At 40.1% G+C, this 13436-nt stretch overlaps 1 protein-coding gene across 2 annotated transcripts in view; it reads left to right on the top strand.

The window, feature by feature from the left end:
- The window catches only part of VWF (von Willebrand factor), a 232140-nt gene that overhangs the window by 207128 nt on the left and 11576 nt on the right, over positions 1–13436 (top strand). For both annotated transcript variants that reach the window (XM_039539548.1, XM_039539538.1), the window contains 4 exons: positions 2932–3048; positions 8656–8754; positions 9795–9923; positions 11505–11544. In XM_039539548.1, coding sequence (XP_039395482.1) covers positions 2932–3048; positions 8656–8754; positions 9795–9923; positions 11505–11544 — 385 coding nt within the window. The remainder of the gene's footprint in view (positions 1–2931; positions 3049–8655; positions 8755–9794; positions 9924–11504; positions 11545–13436) is intronic.

The following is a 13436-nucleotide window of genomic DNA, read 5'->3' as shown; positions in this document are numbered from 1 at the left end:
CCCAAATCTCTGTGGTACCTACTACGCACTGCAATAAGAACCCTTTTCAGTCTCTTGTTTTTCACATAGTGTACGCATAAACTTGTCATCTGATCAGAACTACAGCCCTGTCATCATAACCTTCCTTCCTTCTGCGTAAGAGATTTCCTTCCCTGCAGAATGAAATCCACAGAGGAACACACAATTTCTGTCAGCACATTGTGGGATGAGTTTTTAAGTTGTAATATGCTTCCTTTCTTTGATTCCTATTTACCTTTTCTAGAAGATATGCATCCCTATTGGGATTTATAGGGTCCAAACCTGGCTACAATATTCCATGCAGACCCTAATCATGACCTTAGGTTATGTAATATAATAATTACATTCTCATGCATTCTAGGATGTCAACTGGCATTCTGTGCTGCAACTAAATAATGCATTTACATCTGCATGTTATTGCTAGCCTGACCCTGAAGTCCCTTGCATGAGTGGCTCATCTTAGTTCTTAACCCAGCAACATACAGATTTGTCTTGCAATTTTTGATCCAAAATGTATTACTGTTCTATATGAGAACGAGCCATTTATTTAATCAAATGTGGTCTTAATTAGGCAATGTGTGTGGAAGGCTTAGGTGACACTGGAGTGTTGAAGAGGCTTTGTGCTGGCCTTTTGCAGAGCCGACAGCGTTACCTTGTATGAGTATTCCCACAACACACTCTGAACTCCCCATGTCCTGTCCCAGCATGCAGAAAATAAAAGTTGAGACAGATATTCTGGGGTCACTGTTCTGTGATTGTTCCAAAGTCCTGGTCAGGAATCAAGATGGGGTATCCCCAGGACATTTATACTTCCTGGATTTCAAAACTTTATGCTGGGAATACAACCACTGTTTAAAAATAGGCTTCATGTTTCATTTTGTATCAAGGGAAAACTTCCTCCATTAACTCATTCAGGAATAGGTCCAAGTTTGGAATCTTTCACTACAGATCTGTTAGATTATTGTGGCCCTTTGTTTTTCCTTAATCCCTTTACATTTCTGTTTTGTATCTGGTTACCAATATTATACTCCAGTAGGTCTATTGCACTCACTCCACTGTTTTAAATAATGCTGCAGGCTTTAAATGCAGACTTCCAAGCAGGTGGCTGTATTTACCAAATGGAATTAGCTGTCACACTCATCTGTTTTCCCAGGCTTTTATTGAGTGTCATGTTTGAGGGAGACTAGAGTTGTTTTTAGCTTTATGGGGGGTTATTTTGGTTGCATTAGCTAACAGTGGGTTAGCAGATGCTGATGTTTTATTATAAATTTGTCTAGAGAATATTTGATAGGTGTATTGTACAAATGGAAAAAATAATCCGTTCCTTATTTTACTCAGTTCCCCCACACCATAAGCTCTGTTCCTTGACAGAAATGTACTGTCAAGGCCCATTAACATGCTGATCTGAGAAGAAATTTATATACACATTACAGATGGTGCTTACGTTGCAAACTTTGGATCCTGATAGAAACTTCCCAAAAGTTTGGGGGCATTAGTGTCTGGGGGAGTTGGTTCTAACTTGCCTTTAATAAGTGTAACCCCAAATTTCTCCCCCCAAAATAACACTGATTTCAACATAAATTTAACTTCTTGCTATTCTACTGAAAAATGTAATTTCTAGCATGTTGGAATTTCAGAACTTTCATGAGCTCCTATGGGGAATCTACAGTTTATTACATTATTCCTTGTATACTGAACTTTCTAGTGGTTTCCTCCATACTAAATATGATGCAAAAACTTAGTGCTACTAAGGCACTATGTATAATACATTACCCATTTACTTCAAGAGGCCTGAGTCAAATATGACTATGGTCATAAATGGCAGAAATTTAAGTATTTTGAAGCAAGTCACCAACACAAAAACATCACACATTGTTGAATAACTGGTGGAGGTGGGGCAGCGGGGCAGATTTCCGGACATAACAGGAAGTAGAGCAAGAATGATGTTGCACTTCAGGATTGACTGCTTCTGTAGGACTATATATTCTGTTTAGGTTCTTGTACTATGCTCATCACTGTGATATCTGAGCACCTTCCAGAGTAAAGAATAATAAAAAGCCTAGTGTTTTTCATATGACATTTCCTCTCCATTCCTACCCCACAAGGAAAAGTTATGAGTGTGGCTTCATGCCTGGATCCACCAAGTGCTGTTATCCTCTCAGATTTATGAGCATGAACATTCACTATAAAAGATTAAAATAAGAGGGGAAAAAAAGGTCCTGAGCCAAGCCTACAAGCTTGAGTTGGTACTGTGTTATGCATCCATTGGTTTGTACTGAGGGGCATTAGAAGGGGACGTGGTACTGGTACTTTCACCCCCCGCTACAATCTTTAGCCCAGTAGTTAGTTCACTCACCAGGGATGTGGGAAGCCCAGGTTTTAATCCCTCCTCTTGAGCAGGAACTCAAGTCTCTCTCCTCCCAGGTGGGTGCCCTACCCACTGGGCTAAAGTTATAAGATGGGTGTTGCCAGGAATCTAGCCCCAAACTCTTTTTTGCATCTGAAACAATTTGGTGAATTTGTGTCAACTTCACAAATAGCTTTGGGTGGATGGAAACTGCATTTTTTTCAGCTAATAAACTATTCATCTGAAAAATTTCACCCAGTTCTCATCGTAACTTGATGAACTCCTCTTCCTAGCAAGCTTGATGGCAGTTTTAAAAAAAGTGAACTCTTGATGGTTGGCTGCAGATAAATCAGCTAGTTAGCAACAGCCTCCTCCTGTTGTGTCTGTGTGATGATACAAACATTGGGTCTCTGAAGCTGGGGACAGAAAGGTTTTGGTTGCTATCCTCAGTCCAGAACAGCACTGCAAGATTTAATGAGTCGATTTCAAGCTAAGGTGAAATTGCTTATTTTCTTGAGTTTTAACAGATGATCACTCAACACTGCAAACCGATTCTAATGTTTCAGGTAGGGGAACACCTGATGTTGGACCAATGTACGAATTGTCAATGTAGCCTCCAGAGGGGGCTGCCTATGAACTTCAGACTGACCTGTAGAAACACCACCTGTGAACCCTGTCCCAAGGTGAGTGGGAATGCTATGATCCTGGATTTTCCTGACTGTGAATCTATGCAGTCGTAAGGTCACCTCACCCATTCCATGCACCCCAATCTCAGAGTTCACTGGGTCCACTGTCCCCCTTTGCAGAAGTCTTGCCAAAGAAGGGTACAGTATGGTCCTGTATCTTTCTGCATCTGTGTCAGAGGTCCCATCCCAATTATGTTCTAAAGCCCCAGTTCAGGAAAGCATTTAATTTTTCATTGTGCTAAGGTCCACAAGTCTGTTACAATGGGTACTTCAGCCTGCTTACAGTTTGTGGGCTGAACTAGACTTTCAGTCACTAGCAGCAGGCAATGCCCGTGCCCTGAAGTTCCCTACAGTTTTATCTGCCCCCACAGCAGCTGGCGGCTCAGCCAGACCTCTCTGCTGCAAAGCTTTTCTGAGGAAAATTCCAAACTTTATTTCAAATTCCTGCCTAACAATTCAGCGTACTAATGTGTCTAATTCCCAGCTGCTTCCCTGGGCTGTATTTGCCTTTTGGGGAAATTGTCCCCTCAGCTCCGCTTCCCCTCTGAGGCTTTTGTGGCAGCTGGTGCCCGTACAGGGAGACAGCTAGGCTGAAAAAGTCACAGGCAAAAAGAAAAGTTCATATCTCCTGTTTTCACTCCCCTTATTGAGTATTTCACTGGGAAGCTTGGCTGGTTCTATGGGCAGAGTGCAGTTCTCCATTTCAACTTAATCCAGCTTCTTCTCCCCTTCCCTAGGTAGGAAAGAAGCCAGCAGGGTTGGAATAGTCAGCTTTAGGAGCAGGCAGATCCTCCTCCCTCATCTCCATGAGGGGAGTGATGCCAGAGGGACAGTACACCAGATGGAAAATTGCACATGAGTCCTTATAGCCCTCTGCCCGCAGAGCTCGACTGCCTCCTCTCTTTGGGCACAGATGGAGGGGCAAGACACAGCATAGACAATGCCACTGCCAGAGGGTGTAGAACAAGTGGGAAGTAACAGGCTCTTGGCCTATCATTTCTTTCTTTCTAGCCTCCATTTTATAAGTCCAGAAGATTAATCAGTACTCACCAGACCAGATTCAACCTGGTGTCACTACGGAAGAGAAACATGACTATCTTCCTCAGTGATCAGGGTCTTGACCTTTCTAATTGGGGGGAGATTTCAGTCAGATTCACCTGAGTGACCTCCTCACTTTACAAGCCAGTCACAGGCAGCCAAGTCTGCGCGGGTACGGTCTCAGCCTCCCCTTGGTATGAAAAAAATCTCAGACTAACCAAAAACAAACAAAAAAGTAGGTACTGTCATCTGACACACTAAGTGCTTCCTCATGCAGACAGGGGTATTGCAATTATGGTAATTCTCCATCTAAAATGCTTGCTGACTTTTTCATGGCTTCTCCCTGAAAAAGATAGTGGGACACAAATCTGTTCCACTTAGATATAGCTCCATGGCTTTTGCCATTGAGATCAGATGTGCAGGCAAATCAGTTCCCAGCTCATGTACTAGGAAACTTTATGGAAAGCTGAGACTATTCACAGAGTCATTAGAAAAGTAGATTTACAATTTTGGTTTCTGCTAGATATTTTAGAACAGAATACAGGTCCCATGGCAAAGTGAAACAGTCCCTGAAGTACAACAAAGGAGAATAGCACTTGGCAAGTGATAGCTAGAACAAGTGCAGGGTGCTGAATCAAGAGTCATAGTGGCCTTCATTTGCCCCAGAGCATTCTGCATGACTCCCAACCTTCCCTACCTGGAGTTAAACCCCTGATTGGTGCCACCTTCTTTCATTTTGGGAGCAAACGGCTACCTACAACTTGTGTCAAAACATGGTGACTCAACATTGTTCAGAGAGGATACTCTATAAAGTTATGCAAGAATCACAGGGACAGCCTTGTCCTATTCCCAATCTTAGGCAGACCATGGAAATGCCAGGACATGAGATATAGTTTCATTTTATTTCAGATTAGAGTGATATAATCCATTCCACACCGAAGGCTGTTCTTTATCCCATTTCTAGACTCAGAGAGTCCATAACTAATAGAGCAGGGTGATACATCAAAATAAGTTCTTAAAGGAGCTCTATCTTCACATTCCCATTTAACTATCACACAGACAATTCTTTCTTTTTGCAGATAAACTGCCACCTTTCCCCCCCAATTCCAGTCATTACCATTTGATTGTACATGTGCTTCCAGGGACTCTTTCCAGGATCATAGTAGCAATAATATTGGTGTTTAGGAAAAAGGAAATTCACTTTTCTCTCTTTCTGGACAATTTTTCTGATCAGGGCTCTGTACAGAGAAAGTGAAACCAACACATAGACTGAGATGGTTTCTGGAGTATCTTGGATTTGTGATTAAGTCAGACATATAATTCCAGGGGAGTCAAATGTAGGCCTGGGCTGAGGATGAGTCCTATTGGGTGCAAGACTAAGCAGCGTAGAACCGAATCCAAAAGTATCTTCATTCATTGTAAATCAACATGGTGGGCTCATGATTAACCTCTTTCTATCTGGAAACAGCAATAAAGTGCTCTGTGGTCTCTTCATGTGTCAGCACTCAAGATGCAGTGTGACAGATGATCTCTTGCAAAGCTGGACAAGGTCTCTGCTATATACTTTCCCACCTCTTCCACTGCCCCCACAGGGCTGATCAAAAGCTAGGAAGGAGAGAACAGCAATAATATTGCCTATGTCTTTCTGTTGGAAGAGACTGTAGTTCTTGGGACTTACTAACCTCTCATTGGACCTTCCGACGTCTCTACCTTACACAAGAGGTCCGCTATTGCAAAATGCATTCCTCCATTCAGCACCAGACAGGTTCAAGGTGGATACTTTCATAAAGTGATTATCACTCATGGACATTAAAAACAAGTTAACAAATATAACTTATTCTATTGGACAAACACCGTCCATAGTTTAACTACTGCATTAAGCAAGTGACATACGGCCTTGAATTTCTCCAGGAGGCCTCTAATGTGGCTTTATGAGAGTGTCCAAGCAAAAGGTAAAATCTCCGTCCTATGATGTTCTCAGTATGTTCAAGAGAAGGAAGCTTTGAACAATCCCCAACATTAAATGCATCCTTAGGGCAACGACCCTAATTCTAGCTACTCAAAGTTATAGTGCACAACCTGAGAACCTCATTCTGGTCCTTACAGCTCTACTCAAATTGAACCCCCTGTTGCAGGGGTCATTATACTTAACTATATTTTTAAGTAGATTTCCTAATATCTATTATCTGCAGTCAGGTGAATTTATATAGTTGGGAACTTGCTTGCATCAGACCAAGTATTTTACTTTTAATTTGGACAAATAGCTCTCACAACTGTCAGCGCATTCATTCCCAAATTTAGTTCAGGAAATGTTCTTCTGTCAAGCAACAACGTCCAATCTGTAGGAGCACTGAAAGACTTACGGAAGAGAACTCACATCATCTGTATTGACATTTGGTTGTTGGCCATATGGCCATCAATATATAAATTCACCCTGATCTACATATTGATCATCCAGTCTTTAGCCAGAGTCATTTTTAGGTAGAATTCTTCTCCATTCTTCAGTGCCCAGGGAAAGATAGAGGATACATAATTTACCTATTTGTGGCTGTCCACATTTAAAGAATGATCCTGCTTTCTACCCTGGAGGCACACTGCTGTAAAAATCCCATTGTAACGGATCTATAGATCTTAGCACAATGAAGAACAGGAAAATATATGTGTGCTTACCTAACATTTTCATTTTTTGGAGATCCAGTCCACCTTGGAGACAAATGGAGCATCTAGAACAGAGGTGGAAATTGACATTGACTTGGGTTTGTTTCATAAGAGGGAATTTCCCATGCTGTTCAATAAAAGAAATTGTTGTGCTTTTTTCCTCATAGTTAATATCTGTAAATTAGGAAAGTAGAATGGAATTTTCCTGGCTGTGGACATTGTCTCAATAAGAGCCAATTTCAGGGGGTTGGGCATACTCCCATTCCCATACCTATTGTAATGACTACGTAGGCCTTATTTCTCAACAAAAGGAAATTTTCATGTATACCCAGATGAACTCTTTTAGTCCCACTGAAGTCAGTAGGTCTCAAGCACATGCTTAGGTGCTTTACCCTGTGTTTCATTCTAATTTCACATTAAAAGCCATTGTCATAAGGAACAAATCACACTTTAGAGTATGTGCTCTCAACAAGGTATCAACCTATGATCAGCCATTGAAATGATGTAAGTAAATGCAGTGCTTTGGGAAGTGCTGCAAACTACAGTGGAGTCTATTCATCATTTTATGTTATTTTGTGAACGATTCTAGATGCATTTTAAACTCACATTTTTGCTAGCAGATAAATTGAAAGGTTAGCAGTTCACCTAAATAATATCAGAGGGGTAGCCGTGTTAGTCTGGTTCTGTAGAAGCAGCAAAGAATCCTGTGGCACCTTATAGACTAACAGACGTTTTGCAGCATGAGCTTTCGTGGGTGAATACCCACTTCTTCTTGCATCCGAAGAAGTGGGTATTCACCCACGAAAGCTCATGCTGCAAAACGTCTGTTAGTCTATAAGGTGCCACAGGATTCTTTGCTGCTTCACCTAAATAATAATAAAGTAAGTAGTGTTTTTTCTGATGGTTTAATGGTTACTGTAAAAACATAAATGTTTCCTTTAAAAAAAATTGTTAAAACAAACATATGGATAATATACATTTATTGGCTCATCCAGAAAGTGTTTGTTTGTCTTAAAAATGTTCAGCTCATCATAAGCAGCTGTTGGTTAAGTTAGGAGCTGGAGAAGTTGTAGTGGGGACTTTTATTGTCTTCATAGGTTAACTCAATTCCTTTCTGGTTTTCTCTACCTCTTTCGTGCCATAACCTGCCTTCCCTACCATCCACTGCTGATTGATCTCTCTCTCTCTCTCTTCTGCTCCTTTCCCTCATCCTTCACTTCCTTCCCCATTCACCACTTCTCTTTGTCCCCCTACTTTATCTGCCAGTTTCTCCATCCTTTGATTCTCTCTCCCAATCCCTCTCTCTGTTATTCTCACCATTTCCTCTTCCTCTAGTCCACTCCTCCATCTCTTTCTTTTAACTTTTTCTTATCCCACTTTTCTCTGTTCCATTCTTCAGTCTTCCACTCTGGCCTAATCTCTCCTCCTCCCACCTTCCCTTCTTTTATACTGTTCACCAATCTCCTGGCCCTTTTTTTCCTAGTCTAGGTTTCTCATGCATCTTTGCAAGTTGTGTTGGCTTTAGGGAGAAGTCTTGCCTGATGCTGCATGTAAGGTTCATATGGCACATGGCAGCATTTTAGTCGCTTGTGCTTCATGGCCCTGATCCAGCACCATAATTTTGCCACTGATCTCAGTGGACACAGGATCAATCAGGTCTGCACATATTATACAATGTAACATACATGCAGCATCCATATAGTATACCACACAATAACAGCACAAGAGATAATGTCAAGTTTTATAAAAATCATTTAACTAGACCATGCCCATCCAGGACTTTTAGAGATGTTTTGATTAATGTAATTGTGTTAATTGCATTTCCAAAACTTACATTTGGTTTGTGAGCGAGGGTGGAGGGGTCCAGAGAAGCAGAAAAATGCCACAGCGAATTTATTTGCATTGTAGAGCTACAGGATGGAAGAAATCAGCGGCTCCTGCTGTGGGAAATGTGTGCCAACGTCATGCGGTATCAAGTTGCGAGATGGAAGAATCCTATATCTGAAGGTTTGTTTTAAGCATACTCATTTTTGTTGACTAAGCGTAAATGTCATCCGTGCTTTTAATTGAGGCCACTGGTGCACGTATTCCTTTTCCCCTCTTCAGTTAGACAGTTAGACAGCAGCTGCAAACCCCAGTATTTTCAAAGAAATTAGAGATGTGTGCGGCCAAAGATCCCATATTTTGGATTAAATTCAAACAAATATGAACAAGACAGGAACAAATAAAGGTCAGTACAACATATGAATCCAGCAAAACTGTCCCTGGACTGATGTTTGAATTCAGTTGCCCTGTTGGTTATAGCTTAATACTGACGAAGTGGGTATTCACCCACGAAAGCTCATGCTCCAATACGTCTGTTAGTCTATAAGGTGCCACAGGACTCTTTGCAGCTTAATACCTGTTCATCATTCATTTCATTAAATGACCAGCAGCTATTGGAAATGGACCTGGGGCCCTCCCTTAAACATCAGAGGCTCTTTGCGTGTTAAAAAGCTGGCAGCGTGTCTTAGGAAGTAGCACGTATGTACCTTTTTTCATTAGTTTGTTTAGGACTAATTTTTGAGCTGTTAAGAATCTCCCCATGGTAACTAATGTTAAATATTCATATACATGTTTTCCTCAAAAGACAGAACACAAAGCTACAAACTTAGGGCCAAATCCCCAAGCTTGTTGTTCACATTTTACTCAGACTTTATTCAGCAAAACTCCCCTTGGAGTCAATGGGAATTTTGCCAGAGTGAGGACTCAGGCAAGGACGTCTGTTTTTGGCACTTAATAAGGCTGCAGGGTACGTGCTTTCTCACATGTCTGCAGAGTACCATGCACATTGAGGGCATCATATAAATAAATAATTAAAACTAGATGGTCTTACTGACCCACACATGTATTTAGCAAAGTTTTCCATGTTTTGTAATCCTCCCTGCTGAGGCATATTAGCTGAATGACAACGAAATAATAGCAATAGCCAAACTTTATAGTTTCCTGAAAACTGTGGCCTTCCCCATTGTTTTTGTGCTAGGCTAACAGCTCTTAAATCTTTACAGCCGAATGAGTCAATTCAAGATGGCTGTGACAGTCATTCTTGTAAAGTAAATGAGAAAAGGGAATTTATCTGGGAAAAACGAATCACTGGCTGCCCTCCATTCAATTCCAGGAGATGCTTGGCTGAAGGGGTAAGTAGTGAAATGGGTCCTGCTTGCATGTTTCTGAATATATTCTGTCATGTTTATGGGGCTTTATATAAATCCCGTATGTGTATTAGGGATGGGTAATCTAAGCTTCCACCTTACACCTCAGCTAAATTGAACCTGAACCTTTTTTTAGGTTCAGAAAAGGGTTGTTTTTTATTTTATTTTAAATAATAAATGTCACAGGCTCCTGCATATCCTGGTTTCAGATGGAACTGTAATAAGCATGGGAAAAGCTGATCTTCCAATATTTCCAGCCCATCCAAAGCCAGGAAGTGCTGGGGACCAGAGAGCGAACGCTGATCTCATGATGTTCTTAGTCCAGATTTCAGAGCAAAGAGGTGTGGAGAAGCATTTGAGCTTTTGGAGGTTCAATTCCACTGAGACTCCAAACTTTGTGTTTCAGCCATCACTAAAGTGCATGTGTGCATACGATGTAGGGGCAGATTCTGGCTACTCTTGAGTGTGAAGATGGAAGGAGGATGCAGATAACCTTCCTCTTTGCATAGGGAGCAGACTAAATCCAGGTGCTTGCACTCCCTAGTGCAATAACATGAGGATTGGGAGCACTGCTGGACATGCTAGATGAGTCCCTCCAGACCCAACCCCTTCTGCATTGCTTGATAACTTGAGGCCAGCCTTGGGTTGGGACATGGAATGCAAGCTATGGTCTTTTAAAGGATATAGCACTTGCTGCTACTGCAGGTTTCTGCCTGCCTGTGTCTTCTTATAACATGGCAGTGGGTAGTGAGGTCACAGGCAAGCCCACCCTATATAGTGGATTTCTCTCATACATGCACAAAGTGAACAGCAATTTTGAGACTCATTATTCAGAAAGATAAAAGCCTTTCATGAAAACTGTACTCCTTTTTGCTGTCACTACTGCACATACCTCCATAAACTGGAGTGGAGATGTATAGAGGAAAACTATTTGAAAAATAATGGGATATGCACAAAGCCATAGACTGAGTGTATTATCTCCCTCCAATGGTCTCATTTTCAAACCAAAGGATAATAGTTTGCTTTTGAATTGGAAAGTCCCACTATCCAGCTCTCATTTTTTTAAAATACATTTTCAAAATGCATCTTGGACCTAAATATGTTCCTACTCAGTTACTGACTCACAGGTTCAGGTGACTCTCTGAAGCAGGGTCAGAGATCCAGTGGTAACAGTGGCAGCCATTTTAAAGAAACGTAAATGAAAATATAACTACATGTGCCCCATTTTTAACCCTCAGTAACACAGAAAGTCATCAGAGTTATGGCTCCAAAAGGTAAAAATTGGTTTGTAGAGCTAATGACATTCAGGTGTTATAAGATAATGATGCCCTAAGACCAATATCAGTTGGTTGTGTGGAAAAACTTTAAAGCTGTTTAATATTCCTAAACTTTAATGAAGTCAAATGATAGGAAAATTAGTATTTCTACATACTTCTATTATATGTATAACACAGGAACATAGTTCATAACTTCTTATTATAGAGAAATTGAATATAAGTGTGACTATTTTTAAATGTGTGTGTAAATACTATTTGTGCCTAAACTGCAGCATGTATTCTCTCGTAGGGTAAAATTGCAAAAGTTGACAATACCTGTTGTGAAACATGTAAGTAACTATGCTACAAAAGTCTTTCTTTTACAACCTCTCAAAATGTAGTCTACTATGTAAGAAGCCATGTTTTGCATTTATGATATGTGTACAGTAAAAGAGAGCTAATTCAAAAAATTCAAATAAATGTCAACGCTGATTCACATATTTTTGTGACTAAAATCACCAAGTTTGTCTCACTGTGAGCTGTGTGGTCATATTATTCATGATTGTTTAGACTACAGCAGGGTATGCCTAAAAACATTGGTAAATCCCCAAAATTTCACACATTTTAGTGTGAATAATCAGTCATTCCAAAATTTATTATGAATGTTTATTATTCATCATTCATTATTTTCCTGTTGAAACAATTTCAGTAATTTAGCCAGAGATCAGGAACAGCTCCACACAAACTGGGTGACCAATCAGTCAACCCAATATTGAATATATGAAGCAAATGTTCTGTGAGTACTCAATAGGCTTAAAATTATTTTAGTAAAACAATCTAGTGAAAAGTGAAAACTAAATAATAAATATGGAAATCATGATCTGTTCATGAATTATTTAATAACCAGAAAGTGAGATAAATTCATAACAAGTGTTTGACTGGGTCTCAGAATAAACAGTTTTGGCCAATCCTGCAAACCCTTAATCATGTGATCCTTACATAAATAATTCCATTCATTTCAGCGGGTAGGGTTTGTTTGCATGAATAAGGGTTGCAGAATTGTGCTATTATCCCCAAACTAACCTTTGAATATTTCTATGAACATAAAGGCTTTAAATTTTCAACTTAATTGGTGAATAATTATGAAGTTATTTTAGCTCTTAAAAAAAACACGACTCTTTTTAAGGTCAAAATGTCAGCACCTGGTGTGCCCTCTGTTTTCTCTTTTATTTGTTCTGGGCATGTGCTAATAAATAAAAGATGGCAAGCACAGCAGACCATCACTGCACAACCATGGTAATTGCTGTAACAATATACCACTTTGGAGAAGTTAACTCCGAGCACTTGCTTCCATGGCCTGTCTACATATCAGTGAGTTCCGGGTTTAAGAAATAAAAGTCAGGAAGCTATTGAGATAATAGACTATCGCTGAATGGCTCACACAGGTAATTTAGTTATGAGGGCTTTTATCTACCAGGCTTCAAGCAAGGAATTAATATTGAAAATTGTCTATTAACGCTTACACATTTCCACATTATATTTAAAAGACTGAGCGAGACTTGTAAGTGGGAAAGGGTTGTGTGTGTCAATTTTTTATGAATGTATCAAAATGCCAATTAGATCTTAGATCTGAAATCTAACAAACTAGATAAGTGTTATAGCCAATACAGAATGAAATCCAATAGGATAAGACCTTTTTATTGAATCCAGAGAGCTATCTTACTCATTTTAACACTGGGTTCTTTTCAGGACACTTGAACACTTTATTAATTCACCCAGAACCACATTAGTAAACAATCAACAATTCACCACTCAAGTGTAGATACAGCCAAGTCTTGCAAACAATTATCACATAGTTATACCAAGGAACAATGCGAATCACCAAGATTTCTCATTACATTTACTAATGACCATAGAGTCACAGAGTTTAAGGCCAGAAGGGACCACCTGATTATCTAGTCTGAGCCTATATATCAAAGGCCACCGACACACCCTGCACCCACACACTAAATCCCACAACTGAAATGAGACCAAAGGATTACAGCCCATAGGACATTAGATTATTATGTGCCACAGGCAGAGAAAAAGAGGGACTCAATTCTTTAGTCCCTAACACATTTATCACACTTCCAAGGATATACTTGTCTTCAAGGCACATTTAAAGCACATGGTCCCTGCTGTTTGAATGGATTGGACCAAAAGGGACAAGTTTAGAATATGAAAAGCAATTGCTTAAAATTGT

The sequence above is a fragment of the Mauremys reevesii genome, linkage group 1 (assembly GCF_016161935.1).
Source record: "Mauremys reevesii isolate NIE-2019 linkage group 1, ASM1616193v1, whole genome shotgun sequence".
NCBI lineage: Eukaryota > Metazoa > Chordata > Testudines > Geoemydidae > Mauremys > Mauremys reevesii.
Note: the sequence above shows the minus strand (reverse complement) of the source record. Positions and strands in the feature narration are given on the sequence as shown.